The 26,057-nt window shown below is 45.1% G+C and overlaps 1 protein-coding gene across 1 annotated transcript in view; it reads left to right on the forward strand.

Annotated features, from left to right (window-relative positions):
* FAM169B (Protein) overlaps window positions 1–26,057 on the forward strand; it is a 68,206-nt gene that overhangs the window by 24,389 nt on the left and 17,760 nt on the right. Inside the window, exons 4-5 of the mRNA XM_072950711.1 lie at window positions 15,625–15,710; window positions 19,748–19,925. Coding sequence (XP_072806812.1) covers window positions 15,625–15,710; window positions 19,748–19,925 — 264 coding nt within the window. The remainder of the gene's footprint in view (window positions 1–15,624; window positions 15,711–19,747; window positions 19,926–26,057) is intronic.

Here is a 26,057-nt window from a genome sequence, read left to right on the forward strand (position 1 = left end):
GATGGGAGCATTCCTCGCTCTCCTTGGGCACCCTGTCTCCACAAAGCTAGCCTCAGTTGACCTCAGCATCTCTGTAGAACCAACCCAAGGATGACTCACCTCCAGCTGACAGTGAGCTCATTACCACGCACGCCCGGCCCCTGGGCTTTTAATACACACTTATCATGGCTCGATCCTCCAAAATGTATGTAGTTGATGTTTTGAATCCTTTTTTAATTCCCATTATGTATTTATAAGTAAACAGATTTATTGAGATATAATTCACATATCATACAATTACCCATTTAAAGCATACATTTCAGTGTCGCCCCACTTAAGTCTCATTACCCCTAAAAGAAACTGACCCCGACCCCCTTATCTGTCACGTCCTTCTACCCGCCTCTTCCCCATCCTCCTTAGCCTTAGGCAATCTATTCTGTTTCTGTGGATTTGCCTATTCTGGACACTTCTGATGCATGGAATCGTGCGGTATGTGGACTTTGGTGTCTGGCTCCTTACATCACTTAATGCCTTCATGGACTGTCCGTTTCATGACATCTTTCAGTACTTCATTAATTTTTATGGCTGAATACTGTCCCATTGTATGGATTTACCACATTTTGTTCATCCATTTATTGATTGATAGCTATTTGGGTTGTTGCCACCTTTTGGCTCTTACGAATAATGCTGCTTTGAAAAATCACATACAGGTTTTTGTGTGGATATATATGCGTGTATCTTTCCAAGTTACTATTTTTGTTTTCTTCCGAGAAGTACCCAGAAGTGAGATTGCTGAATCATGGGGTAGTTCGATTTAAACATTTTAGAGGAACTTCCATACTGTTTTCCGTAGTGGCTGCACCAATTTACATTCCCACCAATGGCGCACAAGGGCTCCCTTTTCTCCACATCCTTGCCAACTCTTGTTATTTCTTGCTTTTTGATAATAGCCATTCTAACAGATGCGAAGTGATATTTCATTGTGATTTTGGCTTCTGTTTCCCTGATGATGAGTGATGTTCAACACTTCTTCATATACCTGTTGGCCATCTGTATGTCTTCTTTGGAAAAATATTCAGAGTAAATGTGTTCTGAGATTCAATTTTCCATGTGCGGAAGGGAGTGTTTTCTCACAGCACCAAGTAATTCTCCAGACACCAGCTGAATGTTCTACCATTCAACTCAATTCTGACACTGACTGGAGATACCATCAGATCATTACCTGAAAACTGGGTTCGCCTCTTGGAGAGTGTTGAGCCAAAAGACACAACCAAGCCAAGGATCGGGAGAAGGAAAGATTTATTATTACTTGCAGCAAGTAAGGAGACCACCGAGGCTCTTTCTCAAAGCAGCGTCTCTCCTAACGGCAAAATTGGGGAGGTTTTAAGATGAGGGTACATGCATATTCATGAAGAGGCTTGGGCAGTCGAAAGGGTCCAAGTTTTAGTTGACTGAAGTCACCAGAATCAGGAATGGTCAACATCATTCTCCTTTCAGGCTTATCCGTACCACTGAAACACAGCTAGGAGTCTTTAGAGCTGATATATTATCTTTGCTGTTGTTACTTCTCTTGCCTGATAATAGTCCTTTGTTTCTGCGTTCTTCTGTACCCTTAGGATCATTAATTACTGAGACCTGTTCAAGGGCAAGCATTGTAGCCAGGCTTAGACTGCAAAATGGCTTAGGTCAAAAGTGGCTTCTCTTATGTCATGCCTGGGTCTCTTTCTCTGGGAACCCCCTGCCCTGTCTGCTTACAAGATTCCACAGGTTAAAGGTTCAGTCGTACAAGATCCCCCTGCCTCCCCTTCAAGCCTGGGCTGCTACCTGTACTAATGACCGACTGGCTATAAAGCAGAGGTTCCCATGACTCCCTCCTCGGGTTGGGTTAATTTGCTAGAATGGCTGGCAGGACTCAGAGAAATATTTTACCTACTAGATTACTGGTTTGTTATAAAAGGATGTAACTCAGGAACAGCCTGATGGGAGAGATGCAGAGGGCAACGTTAAGGGGAAGGGCATGGAACTTCTTCTATGCCTTCTCCACGTGTGCCACTCTCCCAACACCTCCACGTGGTCTCCAACCTGGAAGCTCTCTGAACCCTCCCCTTTTGGGTTTTTGTAGAGGCTTCATTACACAGGCATGAGTGATTAAATCATTGACCACTGGCAGTTGATTCTACCTCTAGGCCCTCTCCCCTTCCCAGAGGTCGGGGGTGTGGACAGAAAATTCCAACCCTCCGATCACATGGTTGGTTTTCCTGGCAACCAGCCCCCCATCTGTAGGTGGGTTCAAAAGTCACCTCATTAACATAACAAGAGACACCTTCCTTGTTCTCATCACTTAAGAAATTCCAAGGGTTTTAGGAGCCCTGTGCCAGAAATGAGATAAAGACCTAATGTGTGTGTGTATATATATATTTTTAAATTATAAATCACAGTATCACACAGGTTCTCTGCCCATTTTTTAACCACATTTTTTTTTTTTGCTATTGAGTTGTATGAATTCTTCATATATTTTGGAAATTAACCTTTTATCAAATAAATGATTTGTAAATATTTTTTCCTATTCAGTACATTGCCTTTTCATTTTGCTGGACAGTTTCCAAACTATGCTTTAGTTTGATGTAGTCCCATTTGTTTATTTTTGCTTTTGTTGCCTTTATATTTGGTGTTAAGTCCAAAAAATCATCACCAAGACCAATGTCAAGGGGTCATTGTGGTTTTGATTTTCATTTCCCTGATGACTAAGGATGTTGAACATCTTTTCAAGTGTTTATTGGCCATTTTAACATCTTCTTTGGAGAATTATGTATTGAGATCCTTTGCCCATTGGGTTATTTGTCTTCTTGAGTTGGAAGAATTCTTTATGCATTCTAGATACAAGTTTCTTATCGGATATATGAATTACAAAAACTTTCTCCTATTCTGTGGGTTATCTTTTTACTTTCTCGATGGTGTCCTTAGAAACACAAAAGTTTAAAATTTCTATCACATTTTATCTATTTTTCCTTTTTGTTTTGTTGCTTGTGCTTTTGGTGTTAAATCTAAGAAAACTTGGCTTGTTTGAAGAGTAAGTCCTTTTATCCAGTTCTATTCACTCTTCCTTCTGGCTGTGTAGTTAATATCATTTGAGGTTCTGAAGGTGTGCATTCTTTATTTTTAATCCAAATATTTAAAAAACGCTTTTAAAAAATGCATGCAATCATTATACCACAACACACACACCGAACCCATTACTTAGTGTACATTTCTGGAGACTTTAAGGGACTCATAAAATGCAAGTCAAGAGACTTTATGAAATGCATGCCTGAGGTTAAGAATGGAGTGGAATCCGGCCGCTAAAATTAAGGTGACATGTTTAATTATTTTCCTAACACTAGCCTAGAACACTCTTCAGAAAAGGGAGTGAAGCCAGTTTACCTTCTGCGGTCTCGGTGAATTCATGCTGATTTTAGGGCCAGTGTCTCTTTTCTAGGGTTTTTATAGGCTGTCTTTCATAATTCACTTTACACCATCGTTAGGAGGGGATGTTCAGGGACCCAGGTGTTAGTTTCAAGACCTGCACCTTCCCCTCCCACACTGGGAGAGCACTGGCTCATGTGGCTTTCTGGCCCCCTCCCAGCACCCCATGCTCTCAGAGACTCAGGGTGACAACCTCAGGATTGCATTTGCAGGACTCCCTGGCCCCTGAGATGTACGTTCACTGGGTCTAGAGGCTTGGGCTTCTCAACAGTAGCTAACACACTCCTTTGCCTGTCTGTCCGCTGTTTCCAGCTACCAGCCTCCCTCCTAGTTTGGAGGCCCTTTGCCTTCCCAGTGAAGAGGGGCCTCTGTGACCATCAGAGCATCTGGCTAAGGTGTGTTTCTCCCTTGAGCTCTCCCCCTGCCCCAGACCAGACAGCCTACCCAGGCAGCTCACCTGTTTCCCTGAACGTCTTCCCAGCCTACCTGAACTTTCTTCCGACTTCCATCTTCTTGGATTGTGCTGGGCCTGGGGACCGTGGTTCTGGGGCACCTCTTCCACCCTTCACATTTGTCCTTTTAACATCTGACCCTTTCTGATGGAAGCCCTCTTGGCAATCCTAGGCCACATGTATGGTTTTTCTAGACTATCTCTTCCTGTTTTCCTTGTTATTAAATTTGTCAGATTTTTTCAGCTCTCTTTCTGGCAATGTTCGACTTTTTTTTCCTCTTTATAAAACCCAGCGGTCAGATGATCAAAGGGCAGGGCAAAGAATATGTAGAGGCTGATTAAAAATGGCAATTTATAATTGAGTCAGATGAAAGGGATGTAATGCCAAGTGCTATGGAAGTTTCCAGAATAAAGGGACTCTTGGGTGTTGCTGGGTATGGGAAGGAGCACCGAGTTCTTGGCAGGGAAGTCCAGTCTGGCCAACATAGAGGGTAGGAGGCCTGAGAGGTTCTCTGGTGCCTGCTCTGTGGGACCTCTGGCCCCCTGGCCTGCCGTCCAGGCTCACTGGTGGCCACACAGCTGCCCCTGTACCCACAGGGCTGGCCGCTCTGGACCTGAAGCAGCACCTCGAGAGGCACACAGATCACGGAAGACAGGCCCCCCATCCTGGGCAGCGCCCTGTCTTGCAGACGCTGGCCATGAGCCTCACCGGCCTCTCCTGTGAACGTCTGGAAGCTTCCTCGCACAGAGTCTCCTCATTGTGCTCCAGGCCCTTGGCTGGTGGGGCGTCCGTGCTGAGGGGAGTTGGCAGGTTGCCTGGTGGTGCTATGGAGGCTGACGGGGGCGGACTGGAAGAGGGGACTTGCCTTTGGATCTCCAACCCTTGCAGAACGCTTTGCTCATGATCGGAAGGGAGGATGGAGAGAAGGGAGGGCAGGTGCAGCATCCCGGGGAGGCTGCGCGTGCCCAGGGGAGAGAGGCGGAGGGCTTGTTTGGTGGGGAGGACGTGGGCTGGTGAATTAATGGAAATGACAGGATTTGGGATGGACAGGAGGTGTGGGGGAGGGAGGCCTGGGAGGGACCTGAGTTCCGGCTGGGCGTGGTGGTGGTGCCAGCAGTGCTGAGTGATCTGGAAGGAAATGCTTGGGTGAGGGCAGCCTAAGCTCATGTCCGCAGGGTCTGCCGGCCTCAGACTGGAGGAGGGGTCCAGGCGGGGCCTTCACTTTGCAGATTCTTCCTGGAGGGTGTGTGCAGTTAATTCCCTATGCAGGGGAGGCAGCGAGGCTGAGAAACGGAATGCGGGGGTCCTTCCGGAGAAGGCGGGTGGAGGGCAGGTTGTTTGTGTTTGTTACCGCATGTTGATTTCCCTGATTAGAACATCTTTCCCCTCAGCTCGCTTCCAGGACATTTTGTGACCAAGCATAACACTCATCCTTCAAATTGCTGCTAATTTATTTACGGTTTTTGGTGATTGCATGTCATGTGCACCCTGAGAAAAACAAGCAGGGAATCGAAAAATGATGATTTTTTCCTGGAAAAGCGTGCCCGGTCTAGGCCTGCAGTGACAGTGAGAGCCAAGGCAAACATTCAGATGAAACCGGAGCCGCTGTGGAGCCGCCTTCCTGGTGGCTGTCGTGGGCTGGTGGGGATTGCGACATGGTGGGCTTGGGGCCAGGCGCTCTCTGGGCTGCGCGTGGGGCAGGTGGGAGGGGGGTCAGGAGGGGTGGGTGGGTGGAAAGTGAGATGTGCCCCTGAGATGCCCGGAGAACTTCTGCAGAGCTGGGAGGCCCTTCCGGGGACATTCCTCACCCCTGAGCAGGCTGCCTAGATTTTGGGGAGGGGTCAGGGGTAGAAGGCCAGACAATGAGGGTGGGGAGGTGCTGTGAATCTGTGACCTCCAGGAAGGGACTCAGCTAGAGCCGCTCCTGGTCCTGTGCATGCTGTGAAGGGAGAGGTCTGGCCTCCCAGCTGGTGGGACGAATTGGGCTCAACCCAGCTCTATTTAGCAGGACGAGCCCATCAGACTGAATCAGCGAAGCGCTTCCTCCGCTGTGAAGCGTGTCTCCGGTGAAAACCAAGCTAACATGGTGGGAGTGGAGGAGAGGCTTGCTGACCTGGTGAAGTCTGAGTTTCATCATGCGGAGAAGTCACTGCAGTTTTTCTGGCTTCCAAGTGTAACGACCCCCAGAGACTCAAGAACACTGAATGTTCAGGGACCACCTGCTTAGCAGGCCCCCTTTGATGCAGCCTCTGTTGTCCGGTGGACATTGAATCTTTTATGCTCAAGTCTGTGCTTGCTTTTGGGATAATACAGAGGTAGATGTCAGCCCCAAATGGGTCCCATTCTCCCACCATTCACTGCGGGAGCCCCACTTAAGTGGATTTGACAGTCTGGGGGAAAAGAGTTTTGGCCAGAAACTCAGCCTCAATTTAGATGCCTGCTCCTCCTGGCGGCAAAGGTGCCTGTGTGGCCCTGCAGGCTGGGCCAGGGTCAGGTGGCTCCCAGGTAGAGGAGGACCTGAGTTCACATAAGCTAAGGGAGCTTTGTGCCAGAAACGGAGAGAGTTCTGTTTTCCCTGGGCCATGATGGATGCAGATTGAAGAACTAGTCACGGTGACAGTGCTGTGTTTTGGGAACACATGTTGGCTATTGTTTGGGATTTCCTTCGTTATTCCCTGTTAATTTATGGCACTTACTGTGAGCCGGATTTAAATGTAGGGGAAAACAGCATCCGACGAACAAAGACATGTCATTCTTACCAAGGGATGAATAGTATTTGGAAAACAGAGAAGTTCCAAGGAAAATATTCCGAGTGTCAAGGATGGAGCCATTATCTGGGGGCGGGGAGCATTTCTTTGAGGCATCTGAGGTTTTTACCACTGCAGCGTGGGCTGTCTGCACCCTTCTCTGCTTCCCCCAGCCCTGAGAAACTCTTGCTTGCCTCGGTGCAGCCTGTGATTTTTAAGGTGCCTTTCCTAGCGCTGGTGTGGGTTTCTTCCTGCCTCCAACACCTTGCTGTCCAGCTGTCCTGCAGGACCCAGGCACCCCATGTCACTGCATCTTCCTTGATTGAAAATCTTGACTCATGAAAACAAAATTGCTGGAGGGAAGAAAGGCCTGGGAACCACAGGGAGGCTGACGCAAAGATACTGCAAACCAGATGTTTCTTTCTCCGTGGCAAGGAGGCGCCCAGGTTCACCGGGCATCTGGGGAAATGCTTTTCTTTAAGGAAGACATCTGTATGGAAAAGGTAGCCCGAGTAATGCGATGTGACAGTTGCTATGTCAACGCACGTATTTTTTCCCCTCCCCTTAAATTATTGACTGGCTCAGTCAATGTTGCATAAAAGTCATGCAATGCCTTGGAATGTGTTTATGTGCTGTCCTCTGCCAGAACTTTTCAGCATTTTTTTTTCCCTACGTGTATTTTGCTTTTGGGAAGATGGCCTGTCACTTTGGTTTAACTGTGCTCTTTTTTGGGGGGAAACTACATATTTCTTAGATTTGTAATGGGGCAGTGGTGGCTTAGACTGCAGGGGAGCGATTGGGGGCCATGGATGGCGGGGTGGGGGGCAGCAGGGGACTCGAAGCCCCTTCAGCTGTGATAGAAGAAGTTTAAACTGCTGCCAGTACGTGAACAACTTGTAGTTAGTGTGGGGAAGTGGGGGTGTGTGTGTGGACCCCTTCTTCCTTGGATCCCATGATGGTGGGGGGCACAGACCTTCTCTGTCTCTGCTCAGGTCCAGGCTGTGTATCCAGCTGCCTGTTGGCCACCCCAACCTTGCTACGTCTAAAAGGCATTTCAAAACTGAAACTCTCACCACTCCTCCTTGTCTTCACTTCCTCCTGTGAAGGCACCTGCGTCCTTCTGCTCAAGATTGCGAGCTGGCTGCCGCCTGCCTCCCTCCCCTCTCTCTTCTGCCTTAGGACCAGTTCGATTCCCAGGTGGTCTTTTCTCCCGCTGAGAATCTCTCTCCTGGCCAGCATGATTGCTACACTCAGCCCCTCCTCGCTTCTTAGCTGGATCACCATGGCCTCCCATTGTCCTCCCTGCCTCCGGCCTCACCCCCACCTGAATCTATTCTCCACACTCAGTGTGATCCTTCTCAAATAACTTTTTTTTTTTTAAATTTCAGAAGGACTCATTCTTCCCATCTGGGTATAACCCAACTGTTCTCTTCCTAAAACACCACTCTGATCACGCCTCGCAGCGACTGTACTCCTCCAGAGATACATTACGAAGCCAAAACCTCAGCCTAGTCCCCAGACCCCTAACACTGGAGCCCAGTCTGCTTCAGGCCTATACTTGGACCTCTTCCCCAGGCCTCCCAGCCAGCCTGCCGTGGTCTGAATGTCTGTGTCCCCTGCCAAAGACACGTGTTGAGATCCTAAGCCCATGTGATGGGGTTGGGCTGTGGGGCATTTGAGAGATGCTTAGGTTGTGAGGGTGGAGTCCTCACCATATGGTTAGTGCCCTTATCAGAGAGACCCCAGAGGGCTCACGTGCCCCTTCTGCCACATAAGGATGCAGTGAGAAGTTGGCCATCTGCCACCCAGAAAGGCTCTCATCAGCACCCAACCATGCTGACACCCTGGTCTCAGACTTCCAGCCTCCAGAAGTGTGAGAAATAAGTTTGTGTTGTTCTAACCCACCCCCGGACAAGGGTATTTTGTCATGGGAGCCTGTGTGGACGAAGACACAGCCCGAGTGGGTTTCTGATGCTGCTTACGTCTCGGGCACTGGTCATGGTGTGGATGGTGGCGGCCTGGTGGCCTGCTTAATCCTGCTGGGCAGTGTCTTCTGTCCTGGACCCTCGGTGCCAAGGCCAGTGCCCGACGTTCATCAGTGTTTGCTGAGTAAGTGGCAGCCCCTCCCCAACCCAAAGTGCAAAAGGAGGTCCACCCTGTTACGGTCTTTCCATGCTGGCCTTTCCTTTCTCGTCACTGTCTTGGCTTGTCCCCCTCCACCTCACTTGTCTCATCTTTGTCTGCCCTACTTGCCGGCCTTTGTGGGGCCTGGTCCCGGCTCAGTCCCCTGGTCTCCCTGTCCATTCTTCACTTGGGGAGCGCAGTGGTTAGAACGGGGGCTCTGGAGCCACTGAGACCCAGTTCACATTCATTCCCAACGCTGCTGCTCACAGGCATGGACATGTGGTTGGAGTGAATATTACAATTTTGAAACAGTAAGCAGGTCACATCCCTCTCATCTGAAGCACGTGGCTGCCAGTGGTCTGCAGAGTGCAGCCCTGAGGCCTCCCCGGCCGGGAGGTGCTTCATGTCCCAGGTCCTGTCTCCAACTCCGAGTGGTAAGTGTCTCAAACCAGAGTCTGAATTTATTTCCTCCAGTGGATTTGTTATTTGCTCAGCACATAATTGCTACTCAGCATGTAGGTGGGATGAACACCGTGTGCTTCAGAATTGTGACCTCTGGAGGGTCCTGAGCCACCTTGCTGCCTCCCCCATCCTCTGTGCTGGGCAGGTGAGGAGGGACGGTAAGCACACCCACCTATGCCTCGTCCTCCACCTGGATGTCGCTGATTCGTCACGATGCTCCCCGTGCTGAGTTGGACGGGGCCTCAAAGTTCTTCTCAGGGCAACTCCCCGCTGCCACAACCCATCCACTCAAGGTGGCAGCTGACAGCCAGCTTTCCCTGACCTGAACTGTGGAGACATCACACTGACTTTTAAAAAATGATTGTTTTACAGTGTGGTACTGGCACCAAAACAGACATATGGACCAATGGAACAGAATAGGGAGCCCAGAAATAAACCCACACACATACGGTCGATTAATCTTCAACAAAGGAGGCAAGAATATACGATGGAGAAAAGACAGTGTCTTCAGCAAGCAGTGTTGAGAAAACTGGACAGCAGGATGTAAATCAGTGAAGTTAGAATGCTCCCTCACACCATACACAAAAATCAACCAAAATGGCTTAAAGACATAAACATGAGACAAGGCACCGTAAACCTCCTAGGAGAAAACATAAGCAAAACATTCTCTGACATAAATCTTAGCAATGTTCTCCTAGGGCTGTCTACCCAGGCAATAGAAATAAAAGCAAAAATATACAAATGGGACTTCATTAAACTTATAAGCTTTTGCACAGCAAAGGAAACCATAAATAAAACAAAAAGACAACCTATGGATTGGGAAAAAATATTTGCAAACAATGTTACTGACAAGGGCTTAATCTCCAGAATACACAAACAGCTCATACAGCTTAATAACAACAAAACAAAACAACCCAATCCAAAAATGGGCAGAAGACAAGGAATTCTCCAGTGAAGATACACAAAGAGCCAATAGGTGCATGAAAAAATGCTCAGTATTGCTAATTATCAGAGAAATGCAAATCAAAACTACAATGAGTTATCACCTCACACCAGTCAGAATGGCCATCATTAAAATGTCCATAAACAATAAATGCTGGAGAGGGTGTGGAGAAAAGGGAACCCTCCTACACTGTTGGTAGGAATGTAGTTTGTTGCAACCATTATGGAGATTCCTTAAAAAACTAAAAATAGACTTACCATATGATCCATTAATCCCACTCTTGGGCATATATCCAGAGGGAATTCTAATTAGGAAAGATACATGCACCGTAATGTTCATAGCAGCACTATTTACAATAGCCAAGACATGGAAGCAACCTAAGTGTCCATTGACAGATGACTGGATAAAGAAGTTGTGGTATATTTATACAATGGAATACTACTCAGCCATAAAAAAGAATAAAATAATGCCATTTGCAGCACCATAGCACCATGGATGGACCAGGAGATTGTCATACTAAGTGAAGTAAGGTAGAAAGAGAAAGAAAAATACCATATGCTATCACTTATATGTAGAGTCTAAAAACAAGACACAAATGAACTTATTTACAAAACAGAAACAGACTCATAGACATAGAAAACAAACTTATGGTTACCAGGGGTGGAGGGTGGGGAATGGGATGAGGAGGGATAAATTGGGAGTTAGAGATTTACAGATACTAATGACTATATAAAAAAATAGATACACAACAAGTTTATACTGTACAGCACAGGGAACTATATTCAATGCCTTGTAGTAACCTATAATGAAAAAGAATATGAAAATGAATATACGTATGTATATGTTTGACTGAAACATGATGCTGTACACCAGAAATTGACACAACATCGTAAATCGGCTATACTTCAATTGAAAAAAAAAGGTCCTTGAAATGTGGAAAAAAAGATTTTTATTGATTGATTAAAAATATTTAAATAAAAAGGGATTTTAAGAACTCTTAGGCAAGGTGGAAGATTTAAAAATCTTGTTGGGAGGTTCTGGACAGGTGAAAGAGTGTGCCTCGCTCGATCAGGAATGATGTGTGTGCATAATTTTGGGAGGAGAAAGCAAGGGACACAGTGGTCAGCTTAACGCTTCCTGTTGGAAAAGGAACCGTCATGAGCGAGTGTTCCAGCACCACCGGCCGAAAAGATAGTCTTTGTTCTGTTGTTGTTGTCTTTACGCCTCTGTCAAAGCTGACTAAACATGTAAGTTGACTTTATTTTTGTGGCTCTATTTCTGGGCTTCCTGTTCTGTTCCATCGAGCTGTCTATTTTTCCGCCATACTGTCTTGATTACTTTATCATCAGTCCTGAAGTTGGGTAGCGTCAGTTCTCCAAATCTGTTCTCCTTCAATGCTGGCTTTTGCCTCTCTGTGCAAACTTTGGAATCAGTGTGGTGAAATCCACAAAGTAGCTTGTTGGGATTCAGACTGGGATTGCATTGAATCTACAGATAAAGTCAGGAAGAACTGACATCTTGACAGCATTGAGGTTTCTGATCTAAGAACACAGCATATCTCTTTCTTTCGTTAGTTCTTCTTTGATTTTGTTCATCAGAGTTTTGTATAAGTTTCCTCCTGTATCTCTTAGACATATTTTGTTAGATTGTGTAAATCTAAGTATTTCATTTTGTTTAAGCCTAAGTACCTCATTTTGAGCGGGAGGTGCTCATGTAAAAACGGTATTGTGCTTTTAATTTCAAATTCCATTGTTCACTGGCTGGCATATAGGAAAGTGATGGGCTTTTGTGTATCAGTCATGCATCCTTCAGCCTTGTTCTAATTGACGTTTGTTGCTCTGTCTCTCCCTTGATTAAGCCTCACCCCGCTGCCCCCACTGCTTGGGGTCCCCTGAGTGTGGCCTTGGACTTGGAGGGCTCTGTGCTCACAAGTTACCCTGCCTGCGGTGCCCTCACCTGTCATCTGTTGAAGCCTTACCCAGCAATCCAGAGCCCCAGCCAGGGAGCTCCTCCAGGATGCTTTCCCAAACCCCTCAGCAGAACTGCCTTCTTCCTCCGGGTCCTCGGGACACTTTGGCTCCCAGCCCGATCCAAGCACCGATCGCGTCTTGCCCTCCCTCGCTGCAGCTTGTTTAGATCTCTCTTCTCAGCAGGCTCCTGGGGCAATGATGGAGACTTACTCATCAGCCTCTGCGGGCCCGTGCATTCGGGAACCCGCTCACGGGTAGTTGAATTTGGTTGGTCCTGTTGAGCCTTGATGAAGCCAGGCCACGGGGAGTCAGCCTTAGGGACCTGACTGTCCTAACTTGCTTGGCAAACCTTGGGGTGTCGTAGAATAAAATCCATTCCTAACATCTTGCGTGTGGTCACCTGTCACTTAGGGAGAGGGGAGTTAAATCAGGGCAGCAAGGCTGGCCTTTAACCCCCATGGGGTGCCCTAGTGACTGCTGTCACCTCTGCTCAGCCTTCTGCACATGTCCAAGTCTCTGCCCAGGTCCTAGGTGGTGACAAGCCACAGGATACTGATGAGGGTCGTATTTTTCTTTTAAAACTACAGCTGTGTGGTTTCCACTTTCGAACTCTCAGAACTTGCTGGCTCCCGGCTCTCAGAAGTGACGCCCCGAGGCTGGTGCTGCGCTGACTTTCAGCCCCCGCAGGACCTGCGTTTTGTCCTTGCTGAGCTGCGAATGGCCTCTTTCCAAGGGCTCTGCCACCGTTCCTCCTGCCTGTTTCCTCTTAACTAGGTAGCATGCTTTTCTGATCAAAAGCTGCTGTTCTTGAAAGGCCGATTCTGTTTCAAGAGTTATTTTCGAGGGCAATTCATTTTAGGCTGATTAAATTTGATTGGACTTCACCTGCATTGTTATGTATACTTAGCAGCTTAAGATTCGTTTTTGGGGAAAAAAAATCCAATCTATCTTGTGACAACTCGTGTGACTAATTAATGCTCTGCAGTGTGCCGTGAAACTTGCAAGGTATGGCACAAACACCATCATAACATTTTTGAAACTGTCTTAGCAATTTGAACATCTGTATTACAGGAATACGCCATATTAGTAAACTGAACATCTTTTATTGATTCACCTTGTTAAGCAGGAAAATAATCCTTACGGCTTTAGAAGCCTTCTGCAAGTTCTAGGAGGTGCCATTTGGAACACGAATTTAGTTGAGTAAATGAAGGCAGATGTCAGGCATTTAATTGGTCCTTCTCTCTCAGCTGGCTCTGTCAACTTTGGTACCGCTGTTGGAGATGACAAAATTCACCAATGATGTGAAACTGACATAGTGAATTAGATGCTGTTGGTTTTAGGGGGGGAGGGGGCTTGCTGTGCAGAGTTCGTGCTTAATAACTGGCTAAAGTCATAACCTGGTCTTCACAGGGTTTTCTGCTCAAGTTCCTCAAAGAGCAGAGAGGAATAGGGAAGAAGGTGGTGGCAGCTTAACTTGACTGCCCCACGAAACTTATTTTAAAGTCTTGAGCCTTGTATTAAATATTCAAGTGACTTTTGTGTTCTACTCTGTGTTATCATTTTCCTTCAACTCTTCAGCTAAAAGGATTCAACTAGGAAGATGCATTTTTTAATTTTGTGGCTTCTGGACCCCTAAGGCTCAGATGCCTGGCTTGAGAAACAGGTATAAAAATGGTAATAAAAGGGCTGTGAAAAGATACGGGGGGAGAACTAAACTATGGTACCTCCAGACAATGGAATATTTTAGCACTGAATAACAGTGCTAAAAAGAACTTTGAGCTCTTAAGCCATCAAAAGACATTGGGGGAACCTTAAATGCATTTCACGAAGTGAAAGAAACTAATCTGAAAAGGCTACATACTGGTATGATTCCAACTCTGTGACATTCTGGAAAAGGCAGAAGTGTGGAGACAGTGAAAAGATCAGTGGTTGCCAAGGGTAGGGGCTGGTGAGGAGGGGTGAACAGGCAGAGCACAGAGGATTTCTAGGCGATGCAAATACTCTTATGATACCTTAGTGATGGATACATGCAATGATGCATTTGTCCACACCTGTAAAATGTACAACATCAAGAGTGAACTCTAATGTGAGCTATGCGCTGTAGGTGAGAATGACGCGTCAGTGTGGGTCCAGGCGTACCCCACTGGTGAGGGATGTTGGGAACGGGGGAGGCTCTGTGTGTGGCGGAGGGAAGAGGGAATCTGGAACATCTCTGTACCTTCCTCTCAATTTTGCTGTGAACCTAAAACTTCTCTAAAAATAGTCTTAATTAAGGCAAAAAATAAGTTACCAGAAAACAACCAAAGTCACTTAAGTGTTGAAAATGTAATTCTCAAGCAAGAAAGGAGGGTTGCCCAGCTGAGAGACAAGAGGCGGAGGCCGTGATTGGGTTTGCCTTTGGAGCGTCCACTCCATAGGGATGGACTGGCAGGGAGCCTGGGGCAGGGGGCCGGGCGGGGTGCTGTCTGGTCACCAGTGGAGATGAAGGTGGCTGGGACCAGCTGGCACCCAGGGCTGGGGAGGAGGGCATGGATACTGTCCCGAGGCAGCGGGTGGAGTGATGGGACCTGGAGATTGCGGCACCACGAGCATAGGAGAACTGACACGTTAATGAGCAGATGATGAGTGTGTGTTATGTGCCAGGACTGTGCTGGACTGTGGTGAGGCGTCTGGAGCTTGGTGAGGTTGAAGTGTTCCAGGATCACTGCTACTAAGCAGCAGGACCCATGTCCAAACGTGGACGGGGCAGGATCAATGGGGCCTCAGCGGGGTGCGAGTTGGGGTGGAGGTCTCCACCCTTCCTCTCTAGCAGGTCCCAGCCCCAGACCCTTCTTACCCAAAGACTCCCCACTGCCCCTGCCTGACTTGCCCCATTCCTAACAGCTGGCCCATCTCCAGCCTCTTGGAAAGAGCACTGAACGTGGAGTCCAGTAACTGAGGACTGGACCTGACCTCAGCCCTCCTAGCTGCTTACTTTCACCCCTCAGAGTGTCAGCATCCTCAGAAAAATGCAGATGACAGTTTTCATTGTGAGAATGGAAGACAAGCAGGTAAAAGGAGCCAGCGCCAGCCCAGCACCAAGGGTGGTGGGAAGACGGTTTGTTCGATGCCCTTAGACAATGTTGGGTTTGACTAAAATTTCGGCGTTCCAAGTTGTGTCACATAATTGGACACTGGAAAAAATGTAATTCTCACCCATTGAATTTGTCAGTGTTGGTGTGTAGCCTTTTGTGCCCAACAGCTTTGGGGTACATCCTGTATTGAAATCAACCATGGGCCATCCATGCAGACACCTGTGACGTCCTTTAGGTAAGAGTGATCACTCTATCCTGGCTCTCAGACAGTTCAGCTCTAGAAATATCACCTGCTTTCCCCACACGTAAACTTCCTCTGCACCTTGACAGTGGCTGCATGCACTAACCCTGCCCCCCGGGCCGCCAGGTGGCCGTGTGCACATCATCAGTTTCTCTTGGCTTTCTCCTTAGTCGTGGCTGTTTACATGAAGGAGTCCTGGTGGGCCACCGAGGATGTGCTGAGAACCTCTGATCCTGCAAGAGAAGGTCTGATGAAGGTGAGGCATTGCAAACTTAAACGGCCACTGCAAAACAGGCTTTAGAAGTCAGTGTACTTATTATAGTTGATCGTTCAAAGCGGTCTGCCCCTGTGGATTCCTTTTCTAGAATTGCTGTAACAAAAGTACCACAAACTAGGTGGTTTAAATAACAGACGTGTGTTATTTCCCAGTCCCAGAGGCTTGGGATCTGAAATCAAGGTGTTGGCAGGGTTTTTTTCTACTGAGGGCTCTGAGGGGGAATCTGGTCCCCACCCCTAACTGCTGGCAGCTTGGCTTATCAACTTATCAACTGCCTTTTCCCTGTGTCTTCACACCATCTTCCCTCTGTGCTCGTCTGTCTTTACCCTGGTCCTCGCTTTCTGTATGGACACCAGTTATGTTGGACTGGTGCCCACCCTAATGACCTCATCTCAATTTGATCATCTACAAAGACCCTATTTCCAAGCAAATCCCAACCAGAGGTACTGGGGGGTTAGGGCTTTAACACCTTTTTGGGGGAGACAGTTCAATCAATAACACCCTGCCAGCAAGGAAGATGGTTGTAAACAGCAACATGCAACAGACATCCGACTGTTGGTAAATCTCTTTTAACTTCCTTTCATGTCTTAGTTTTGGAACTTTCATCCGCATCCTCTCTCTAGGGTGTAGGGAGTTTCTGTTTATTGCATTCCAGTAACGTTTGTTGGTACTTACTGAGTTAGACTTACCTTAGATATTAGCCTGTGTATTACCTAGATCTGTTACAGGGATTATCTGATTTCAGAATCTTGAAAATATTTGATTTGCAGATGAAGAAACTGAGGGCTAAGCTGCACAGCTAGTAAGTGATTTAGCTGGGCGCAAAGTCTAGTCTCTGACGGCAGGCCTGGTGGTCCCTACAGGGCAGCTGTAAAACAGAGACCCAGGACGGCACGCTGAGGGTTCCTTATGGCTAAGGATGTTGAGCATCTTTTCATGTGCTTGTTGGCCATTTGTGTGTCCTTTCTGGGGAAAATACCTATTAAAATCCTTGGCCCACTTTTTATTCGGGTTATTTGACTTTTCACTGTTGGGTTTCCCACATATTCTAGATGCAAGTCCTGATTGTATATATGATTTGCAAATATCCCTCCTCCCCCATTCTATGGGTTGTATTTTCCAAGTCTGTTTCTTCCCCCAGCTTTATTGAGATATAACTGACATAACATGGTGTAAGTTGAAGGTGTGCAGTGTGTTGATTTGACACACTGGTATACTGCAAAATGCTGACCAGCGCAGCGGTTAGGTAACACCTGCATCACGTCACATAGTTACCACTTCTGTTTCGTGGTGAGCATAAAAGACCTACTCCCTTAGCAACTTCCCAGTATGTAATACGGTAGTATTAACTACAATCATGATGCTTTATATTAGATCCCCAGAACGTACTCATCTTTTAACTGGAAGTTTGAACCTTTTGACCCACATCTTCCCCTTTCCCCCACCCCCCAGCCCCGGGCAGCCACCATCGGGGTCTCAGTTTCTGTGAATTCAGCTCTTCGTGTTACGCATGTAAGTGGTATTATGCAGGGTTTATCTTCCCCTTTATTTCACTTAGCATCATGCCCTCAAGTTCATGCATGTTGTCACAAGTGGCAGGAGGTTTTCAGGTCTGCTTTTAATTGACTTGGTAGACACTATTTTGAAAAGGGTTTTCTTCCAGCAAATTAACGATGGCTTGAGATTCAGCAAATGAGCGTGGTGATGTACGCAGTGAGGCTGCCTGGGGTACCTGTTTGTGTCGCCATCCATGGATGAACTAGGTGGTGTGAGCCCTGAGTGTTCTGAGTCTCTGGAGGAGTCTGACTTACCCTTTAAGTTGTTTTGTTTTTATTTTTAATCAGAACAAGGGCGGTCACTTTCTTCATGTGTCACTGCTTCTAAGTTTAGATGAGGAAAACCCTCACAGTTTGTGAAAACGTGGCCTCTGCGGTGAACGGAAAGAAACCTGGATGTTAATTCCACTTAATGAACCAGATTGTAAAGATCTCTCTGCCCAGCTGCATGTGGTGACCGTTTCCTTCTCCATTTAATAGAATCTGGGATCTTAACTCTTTGTCTTTTAATTACATTTTGTTCCTTGTCCAGCTCTTCTTCACAAATTATCCGCCTCCCAACCCAAAACAAACAAATAAATGAAAACTTTTTCTTAATGTTCTTCCTGTGAATATAATTAGTGGTCCTAATTGAGGGATTAGAACTGGATCTTAGTTTCGTGTTTTCAGAAATGTTTCTAAGTCAGAATCACATGTCACATTTTCCCCCTGTAATGAAATTGGACAAATTAAGTGCATTTTCTTTTTTCTCCTTTTTTCTCCTGCCAGTTTTTGATTGGATATTTCCCTTCTGCCAGATGCAATCTGTTTTTCTCTTCTGGCTTTCCTCTGAACTTTCTGGTTTTATAAGTTAAAAACTATAACCTCCCACATCACACCCCACCCCCACCCCCTGCCCCGAGTTTTGTGATGAGCTGGTTATTCTTAAGGTTTGAACTTGATTTGGCTGCTACTGTCTGAGATACAAAATTGGGGTGGCTTCTCAGAGTTAAGCTGGTGTGGTTTTCGCAAATCTTTTTCTCATCTAAGATTTGGCTCTGGATGAAGGTGAAATATTTTGCATTCTGGGCCAATTAATAAGTTTATTGGCTCTAAACACTTTGTGCCATTTGCTAGAGTGCTGCAAGCTGCCTCATTTTTTATTATTAGAGCATGTGAAAAACATACAAGTGTTTTAGAGACCAAATAGGTCATCTGCTCCCTTGACCAGCAGAGGAAACTGAGGCTGAAAGGGGCTGTGGGTGGCTGCAGATCACCTAGCAAATCCAGGCAGAAAAGCCACGACCACAAGTGATGATGGGGATGATAATGACAATAATAAAAATGTAAGGGTCAAAATTAAATGTAAAACCAAGCGTTAATATTTATATCAAGCTTCCCTTTCCTGAAGTCTCAGTTCTAATGGATGAAGGTGCAGAAGGGAACCCCTGGCTGGGCTGCAGCAGGTGCACTGGCCTGGGACTCAGGAGTCCTGGCCTGCCTTTGACAGAGGCCCCGTCCAGCCCACCTTCAGTCCTCTTTGGAACATGGCAAGGAAATCAATACATGTAATTGCCTGCCCTCTTTGAGCTTCTGTCTCCTCATCTATAAACCACGACCTCCCTGGTTTCATCTCAAGCCCCACATTTTACCAGCTGCTTTTAGGAGGATTCTGAGACCATATCCAGGCTCAGCCCATAGAGTGGGGATTGATTAGCTATGTCTGCTGTGGGTGCGGGAGTGGGAGGCCTCCATTTATGTCATGTACTTGCCATCGGCGGGCTAGACAAGTGCAGAGAATTTTAACACGCAGGAGCAGAAAGTCGTTTGGGCTGGTTACTGAGGAAGCCCTGCGTGGGCCTGACCTTGACCGCAAGACAGTTTCCTCACTTGTGATGACGTTGCGACGGGTGAGAAGTGGTTGGCCCCATTCTGTAGCCTGAGAATGGGCTGGGCCTTGAGTCAGTCCCGGTAATTCTCTGGAACTGGGATTCTCGTGTGTGCTCAAAATCTGTTGCAAGTCATTGGAAATCAGTTGCTCTTGGTGTGGCAGTTGTACAGCGATAGTAATCCCCGATGATTTACCCTCCCTCTGAGGGCCAGAATTCTGGGGCTGTTTTTAAAAATGGCAGATTGGGTTTATTTCCCGGACACACCCAGTGTTTCTGCTGACATGGCCTGCCCGGGGGTAACCTCCGGTGTCACTGGCTGCGACTGTTTTCTGTCTAAGCACATTCTGCTAGAGGCCCCCCTGGCACTGCCCCTCGCTCTGGGAAGCCCACTATGTGAAAGGTCAGGGTAGTGTAAAAACCTCTGTGAGAAAAGGACCCATGTTCTGGCTTTGGAGCCTGAGGTGAATTGGACGATGGGGGAGCCCACACCTGGCCCCCGACCTCCGGGTGGACTCCAAGCGTCGAATTTACCAAGCCTGATTTTCCTCTCCCATCTCACTCAGATGTTCTTTTTGTTTCTCCTTCAAAGGTTCAGTCATTTGGGGAAAGGATTGTGCTTTTCCTTCTAAACGTCGTTATTTTTGGAAGATTGGAGAGGAACTTGGATGACGATCACATGTTTTTTTTACCTCACTCTGGGAAGGAGGAGGCTAAAATTCTGTGGAGAGATGGAGCAGCTGTTGGATTCTATACAACCAAAGCGAAAGGTACGGACGGGGCCTCGTGGCCACGTGGGACCACCGTCCCTCCGCGCTCGGGGAGAGGAGGGCTCCTAGATGCCAGCCTGCCTCGCACGACGGCTCCTTCAGCACTAGCATTGCTTGGAGAGAATCTCCTGGCACAAGAAATATCACTAATTCAGCTGTCGTGTCAGTAAGCCCAAGGTTTGGATTTCATTTTCACCACATTTCTCGTTCTACTGGCAAACGGGGTGGAAATTCAGCATGTCCCTTGGTTTCTCAGGCGGTGCCATGTCCCCCCAGTAAAAGACTTGTTGCCGTTCATGATGTAAAATGACTTTGCAAGCCCCGTCCTTTCCGCCTCCTTTCTTTAAGGGTACCAATCAGCCATCAGGAAAAATACCATCGCTAGTAGTTGACATGTGGTGCGAAAGCACGCTGGATGCCAAGAGTTATAGACGTTACCTCAGAAGAGAGGGAGGCTGGCCCCGATAAAGAGGTTAGGGAAAATCCTGGGGCTTATTTTTAGGGGCTGTGATGAGCAGGGAGTGTGGAACTTGTACCATTTGGTCTAAGGCATTGGGCTCGTCTTCAACGTTGCTTTAATAGTTTCTTTAATTTTTAAAGGCTGTCACCATCTCTGACCCACCTGGTCCAACCTCCATCTTTTCATCCCTATAAAGTTCTAAATTTTAGCAAAAATTAAATTTCCAGGGAAAACACCACAGACCTGCTGTTCTCTGAGTTCGCTGTACTTCCCTGGGGATGAAATGGCTACAATGTGGTTTTGAGCTATGTTCGCGTTGTGTGTGCGAGCCACCTGTCCAGGATGGAGCAGTTCTGCATTTCTCGCTTTTTTCTCCCTCAGCATGGTGTGAGATGAATAGTTTCCCATGCAAACAACCCCTGTCGTTAATTATTTGCCAAGGTCAGTCACAGAGGCTGAAGCACCTGTGTTTTTCAGCATCTTGGGTCACAACAGCCATTTGCTCTTTGATTTTGATGAACTGTTTCACTTTTTCGGGTGACCGTGTTCTTTAGCCACTCATTGAGAGAGCCCAAGGGACCTGAAGAGTCACTGAAATGGAAGCAAACCTTTTTGTAATAATTCCTCTTTCTTGGGAGACTCATTTGTTGTCATTTTCTACGAAATGGCTGGTATTCAATCTGTAGCAAAATCATTTGTGCAGTAGATGTCTTACTAATAGTAACAAAAACTGGTAACAGATCCCAACTTGATGTGTGAGAACCACACCACACCTGTGGGGCAGGAGGAGCTTGACTTTGTCTTGCCCGGCGCTGCTGTTGCTCCTGGTCGCACTGATACCCCAGACTATCCCCGAGGATCACGCAGAGGCTGGTCCGGCTGCCTCGTTCTCCCCAAGGCAGACCCAGAGCCTCAAAGGGAAAGCAGGCTATTAAGACGCTGAATTGAGGCAGATTGGACTAGGTGCTTGGATTTCTGCCTCCTCTTCATTTCTGGCGAATTCCACGAACTTGGTGGAAAGTTCTCTGAAGCTGGATACTAGGTCTTGCTTTCGCCCATGAACTGATTTTTTAAAGTGGCAATTGACTGTCAGTTACTCAACAATTTAGTTAATCTAAAAAGTCTCAAACCTGTAGAAGATGAAATTAATCAAATATATTTCTCGGGTATATTGCCAACTAAAAATTTCTTTCCTGCCTATTTCTGGATTAGTTTATTTTTGGAGAGACAGAATAATTATATATACCTTGCTATCGGCGGTGCAGGAGAGTTCCAGCCACTCCATATCCTTGCCAGTACTTGGTGGTGTGAGTATTTTTAATTTTAGCCATTCTGCAAAGTGGGAAGTGGTATCTAATTTTGATTTTAGTTTGCATTTTCCCAATGATATTGATCATATTTTCAGGTGCTTTTATGATGGTCATATATCTTCTTTGGTGAAGTGTCTGTTCAAATATTTTTGCCTACTTTTTTTAATTAGGTTGATTGTTTTCTTATTATTGAACCTTGAGCATTCTTTATATGTTATAGATATCCATTCTTTATCAGATATATATTTTGGAAACATTTTCATTTTGGTTTAATAATTTTTTGCAAAGAGCAGACATTTTAAATTTTGACAAAGTCTAATTTATTAATTTACCAATTTTCATTATCATTCAGTCCAAAATATTTTCCAATTTACTCTGTGATTTCTATGAGTTCTTTAAAAGTAAGTTTTAAATTTCCAGATATTTGTGGGCTATTCTGGATGTTTTATTTTTTGTTGATTTTGAATCTAATTCTGTTGCAGTAAGATAGTAGAATCTGTTACATTTTAATATTTTGAAAACTATTGAGGGTTGTTTTATGGCCTAGTATGTGGTTTATCTTGGTAGACACTCCATATGGACTTGAAAGAGTGTGTATATTCTGCAGGAGGAGTTGGGTTTCATGTTTTGGAAATGCCAGTTAGGTTAAGGTGATTGATGGTGTCTTGGCTCTTCTATATTCTCGCTAACATTTTTGTCTTATTCTGTGAATTTCTGAGAGATGTGTGTTAAAGTCTTTACCTATGATTGTGGGTCATCTTTCTTTTTTTAATCTTGTCAGCTTTTACTTTGTATTTTGAAGCTTTGTTATTAGTTACATCAAATTTATAATTGCTCTTTTTGCCTGATGTATTGACTGTTTTGTCATTTAGAAGTGTCCCCCACTTGTCTCCAGCAATATTTCTTGATAAGATCCCTATTTTGTCTGTTATTAATATAGCCACTTCATTGTCTTATACTTTGCTGTTTACATAGAATATATTCTTTCTAGCTTTTTACTTTTTACCTGTTTATGTCTTTATATTTAAAGCATGTATTTTGTTGAAAGCATACAACTGGGTCTTGGATTTTAAATCTAGTTTTTAAAAATCTCTGTCTTTTGATTGGACTGTTAGTCTATTTACATTTCATTATAGGTATGGTTATACTTAGGTCTTCTCTGTTATGATTTGTTTTGTCTTTTCTCTTTTTTAAATTTTTCTCTGTTCCACCTTGTCTTCTTTTGTTTTAAGATTTTTTTTAGTATTCTGTTTTAATTTCTGTCTTGGTTTAGCTAGCTCTTTATTTTTGTTCTTGTTCTATCTATTACGTATTCATCTTAAACTTATTAACTTGGAGTTAATATTGAATTACTTAGGGTAAAATATAGAAACCTTAAAACAAATAGTGTATTTTTATGTATCTATCATTTTATTTATAAAGTGCTATTTTATATATTAGACATATTTGTTATAAATCTGTCATGACTGATTAATACATTTTAATTAAGTAGTCATATTTTTTAAAAGTATTAAGAAAAGAAAAATATGTAATTTAAAAATATTTAACCATATATTTACCATTAATTTTTTTTTTTTTTTTTGTATAGATCCCAGTTGCCATCCAGTGTTCATTTCCCTTCAGGCTAAAGTACTTCCTTTAGCAGCTTTTGTAGTGGAGTTGCTGGCAACAAATTCTCTCAGGCTTTGCTTACTGAAAATACCTTTATTTTATTTCACTTTCCTGTTTGAAGGATTGTTTAGTTGGATAGAGAATAAGTAGTGATAATTTTTTTCCTTCAGCACTTTGAATCTGTTGTTCCAGCACCTTCTGGCTTTCATAGTTTCTGGTGAGAAGTCAGCAAGGAGTTACTGTTGTTCCTCGTACATAATGTGGCATTTTCCTGTAAAGACTTTCAAGACTTTCTCTTTAGCTTTTTTGCGGTTTCACTGTGATGCGTCTAGGAGTGATTTTATTTTTGTTTATCTTTTTGAGTGGGTTGTTGAGCTTTCTGAATCTTTAAAGTTTTCTACCAAATCTGGGAACTTTTTGGCCATTATTTCTTCACAACTTTTAGACTATTTTCTTTCTTTTTCAAGTCATATGTATATTGCGGTGCTTCATATTGTCTTACAAGTCTCTGAAGTTTGTTCATTTTTCTTCGGACATTTTTCTCTCTTCTTAGGTTGGATAATTTCTAGTGATCTGTATTCACATTACCTGCCATCCCTAATCTGTTGTTGAGCATATTTAAAATTTTCAGTTATTGCACTTTTTAGCTCTAGAATTTCTATTATGTGCAATTTCCATTTCTCCGTTGAGATTCTCTGTTTATTCATCAAGCATATATTTCCCTTTATTTAAAAAAGTTATTTTAATTCTTTAAACATATTTGTAAAGCTGTTTGGAGTTCTTTGTCTGCCAAATCCAACATCTAGGCCTATTTAAAATCAGTTGTATTAGTGACATCAGCAACATGGCGGAGTGAAAAGCTCCCTTTGTCCCTCCCCTTAAGTCTACAACCAGTAAAGTGTCCACAACTCAGCAAAGGTGCCTCTGCTCGACACACAGGATGCTGGAGAATTCCACACATGTGTACATTTAAAGGTGGGTGGACTGGAACACACAGGGGAGGCAGAACTGAGGGAATAGCAGCCTGGTTCTCTGGTCATGGAAGCTGAGCCCACAGCCCCAGAGAACACATAGCAGCAGGGGAGGCAGTGCACTCGTCTCCGGCCTTCTGGCCACAGTGGTGCCTGCAGGCGCAGGTAACTGGGCAGCAGCGGCAGTGAGGCCTGAGACTCCATCCTCCAGCAGCTGAGGCACTCACAACTCCAGCCTCCTGCTCCCCTGCCCACAGCGGTGGAGCCTGTGAACCTTACAACCCTGGACATGGCAGTGACACCTGTGCAACTCCTGGTCCCCCTCTCCCTCTCCCTCCCTCATGGCAACAGAGATTATGACTCCAGGGATCCTGGACTCCAGGGATCCTGCTCACCCGGGAAGAGCCCACCATCCCAGTGCAGCAGGCTGCAATGCCAGTGACACTGCAGCAGGAAGGCACCAGTGACCCTGGAGGCACAGGAAGCAGTAGCAAGGACACAGGTCCACAACTCTGACAGATGTGGTGGAGGGTAGAAAGTGCCAGCTCTCAGACATAGTCAGAGGCAGCTCAGATAACAAAAGTCAGAAACTAGTGCTAGAGTGCCACCTCCTGGAAAACAAAAGAAAGACCTCAAATTTCTAACCTGTTGCATTGTTAGAATCAAGCAGAAAGATAGTTGCTACTTTAAATGTGCTCGCAGAAGAACAACTCATCAAGTATCATGAAGAACCAAAGTAGCATCATGCCATAAAAAGAAAATGACTGTTCTCCAGAAACCGAATTTAAAGTCAGGAATATTGCAGTCTAACAGAATTAAAAATAGCCTTCATGAAGAAGTCCATTGAGCTATAAGAAAACTCAGAACGGCAGTTCAGTGAGCTCAGGAATAAAATTAATGAGGATAAGAAATCCTTTACCAAAGAGAAACTCTGAAAAATAACCAAACAGAAATTCTGGAGCTGAAGAACTCAATAAATGAGATTAGGAATGCATTAGAAAGCCCTGGAAATACATCAGACCATATGGAAGAGGAATTCATGAGCTCGCAGAAAGAAATCTAGCAATGATGCAAGTAGAAGAAGGAAGAGAAATAGGATATAAAAAAGGAAATTCTACGAGCGCTGTCCAACTCTTGATGAAGGGTGACATTAGGGCCATGGGTATCACAGGAGAAGGGAGTGGAGAGATTATTTAAAGAAATAATAGCTGAGAACTTCTCAAACCTGTGGAAGGAACTGGATATATGAGTCTGTGAAGTTAAGAGAACATCTAATTACCTACATGCGAAAAGACTTTCTTCAAGACACATCACATTAAAAGTAAAATTATTAAATGTCATAATGTCAAAAGTCAGTGACAAAGAATTTTAAAGGCAGCCAGGGGAAAAAAGGGCTAATAACCTACAAAGGAACTCCCATTAGACTATCAGCAAATTGCACAGCAGAAACTCTACAGGCCAGGAGGGAGTGGAATGACATTCTTAAGATACTGAAAGATAAAAACTGTCACCCAAGAATACTTCATCCAGCAATATTATCGTTCAGATATAAAGGAGAAATAAAGACTTTCCCAGATAAATAAAAACCAAGGGAATTCATCAACACTAGATGTGTCTTACAAGAGATGTTGAAAGGAGCTCTTCTACCAGAAACAAAAAGGAAAAAGTGTACAAAACTTTGAGTAAGGTGATAAATAGACAGAATCAGAAAATTGTAACTCTTTATCAGAATAGGTTTTAAATGCTTTATTATAGCATAAAGATTAAAGGGTAGAAAGAG

This window comes from Vicugna pacos, chromosome 27, assembly GCF_048564905.1.
Source record: "Vicugna pacos chromosome 27, VicPac4, whole genome shotgun sequence".
In the NCBI taxonomy this organism is placed as follows: Eukaryota; Metazoa; Chordata; class Mammalia; order Artiodactyla; family Camelidae; genus Vicugna; species Vicugna pacos.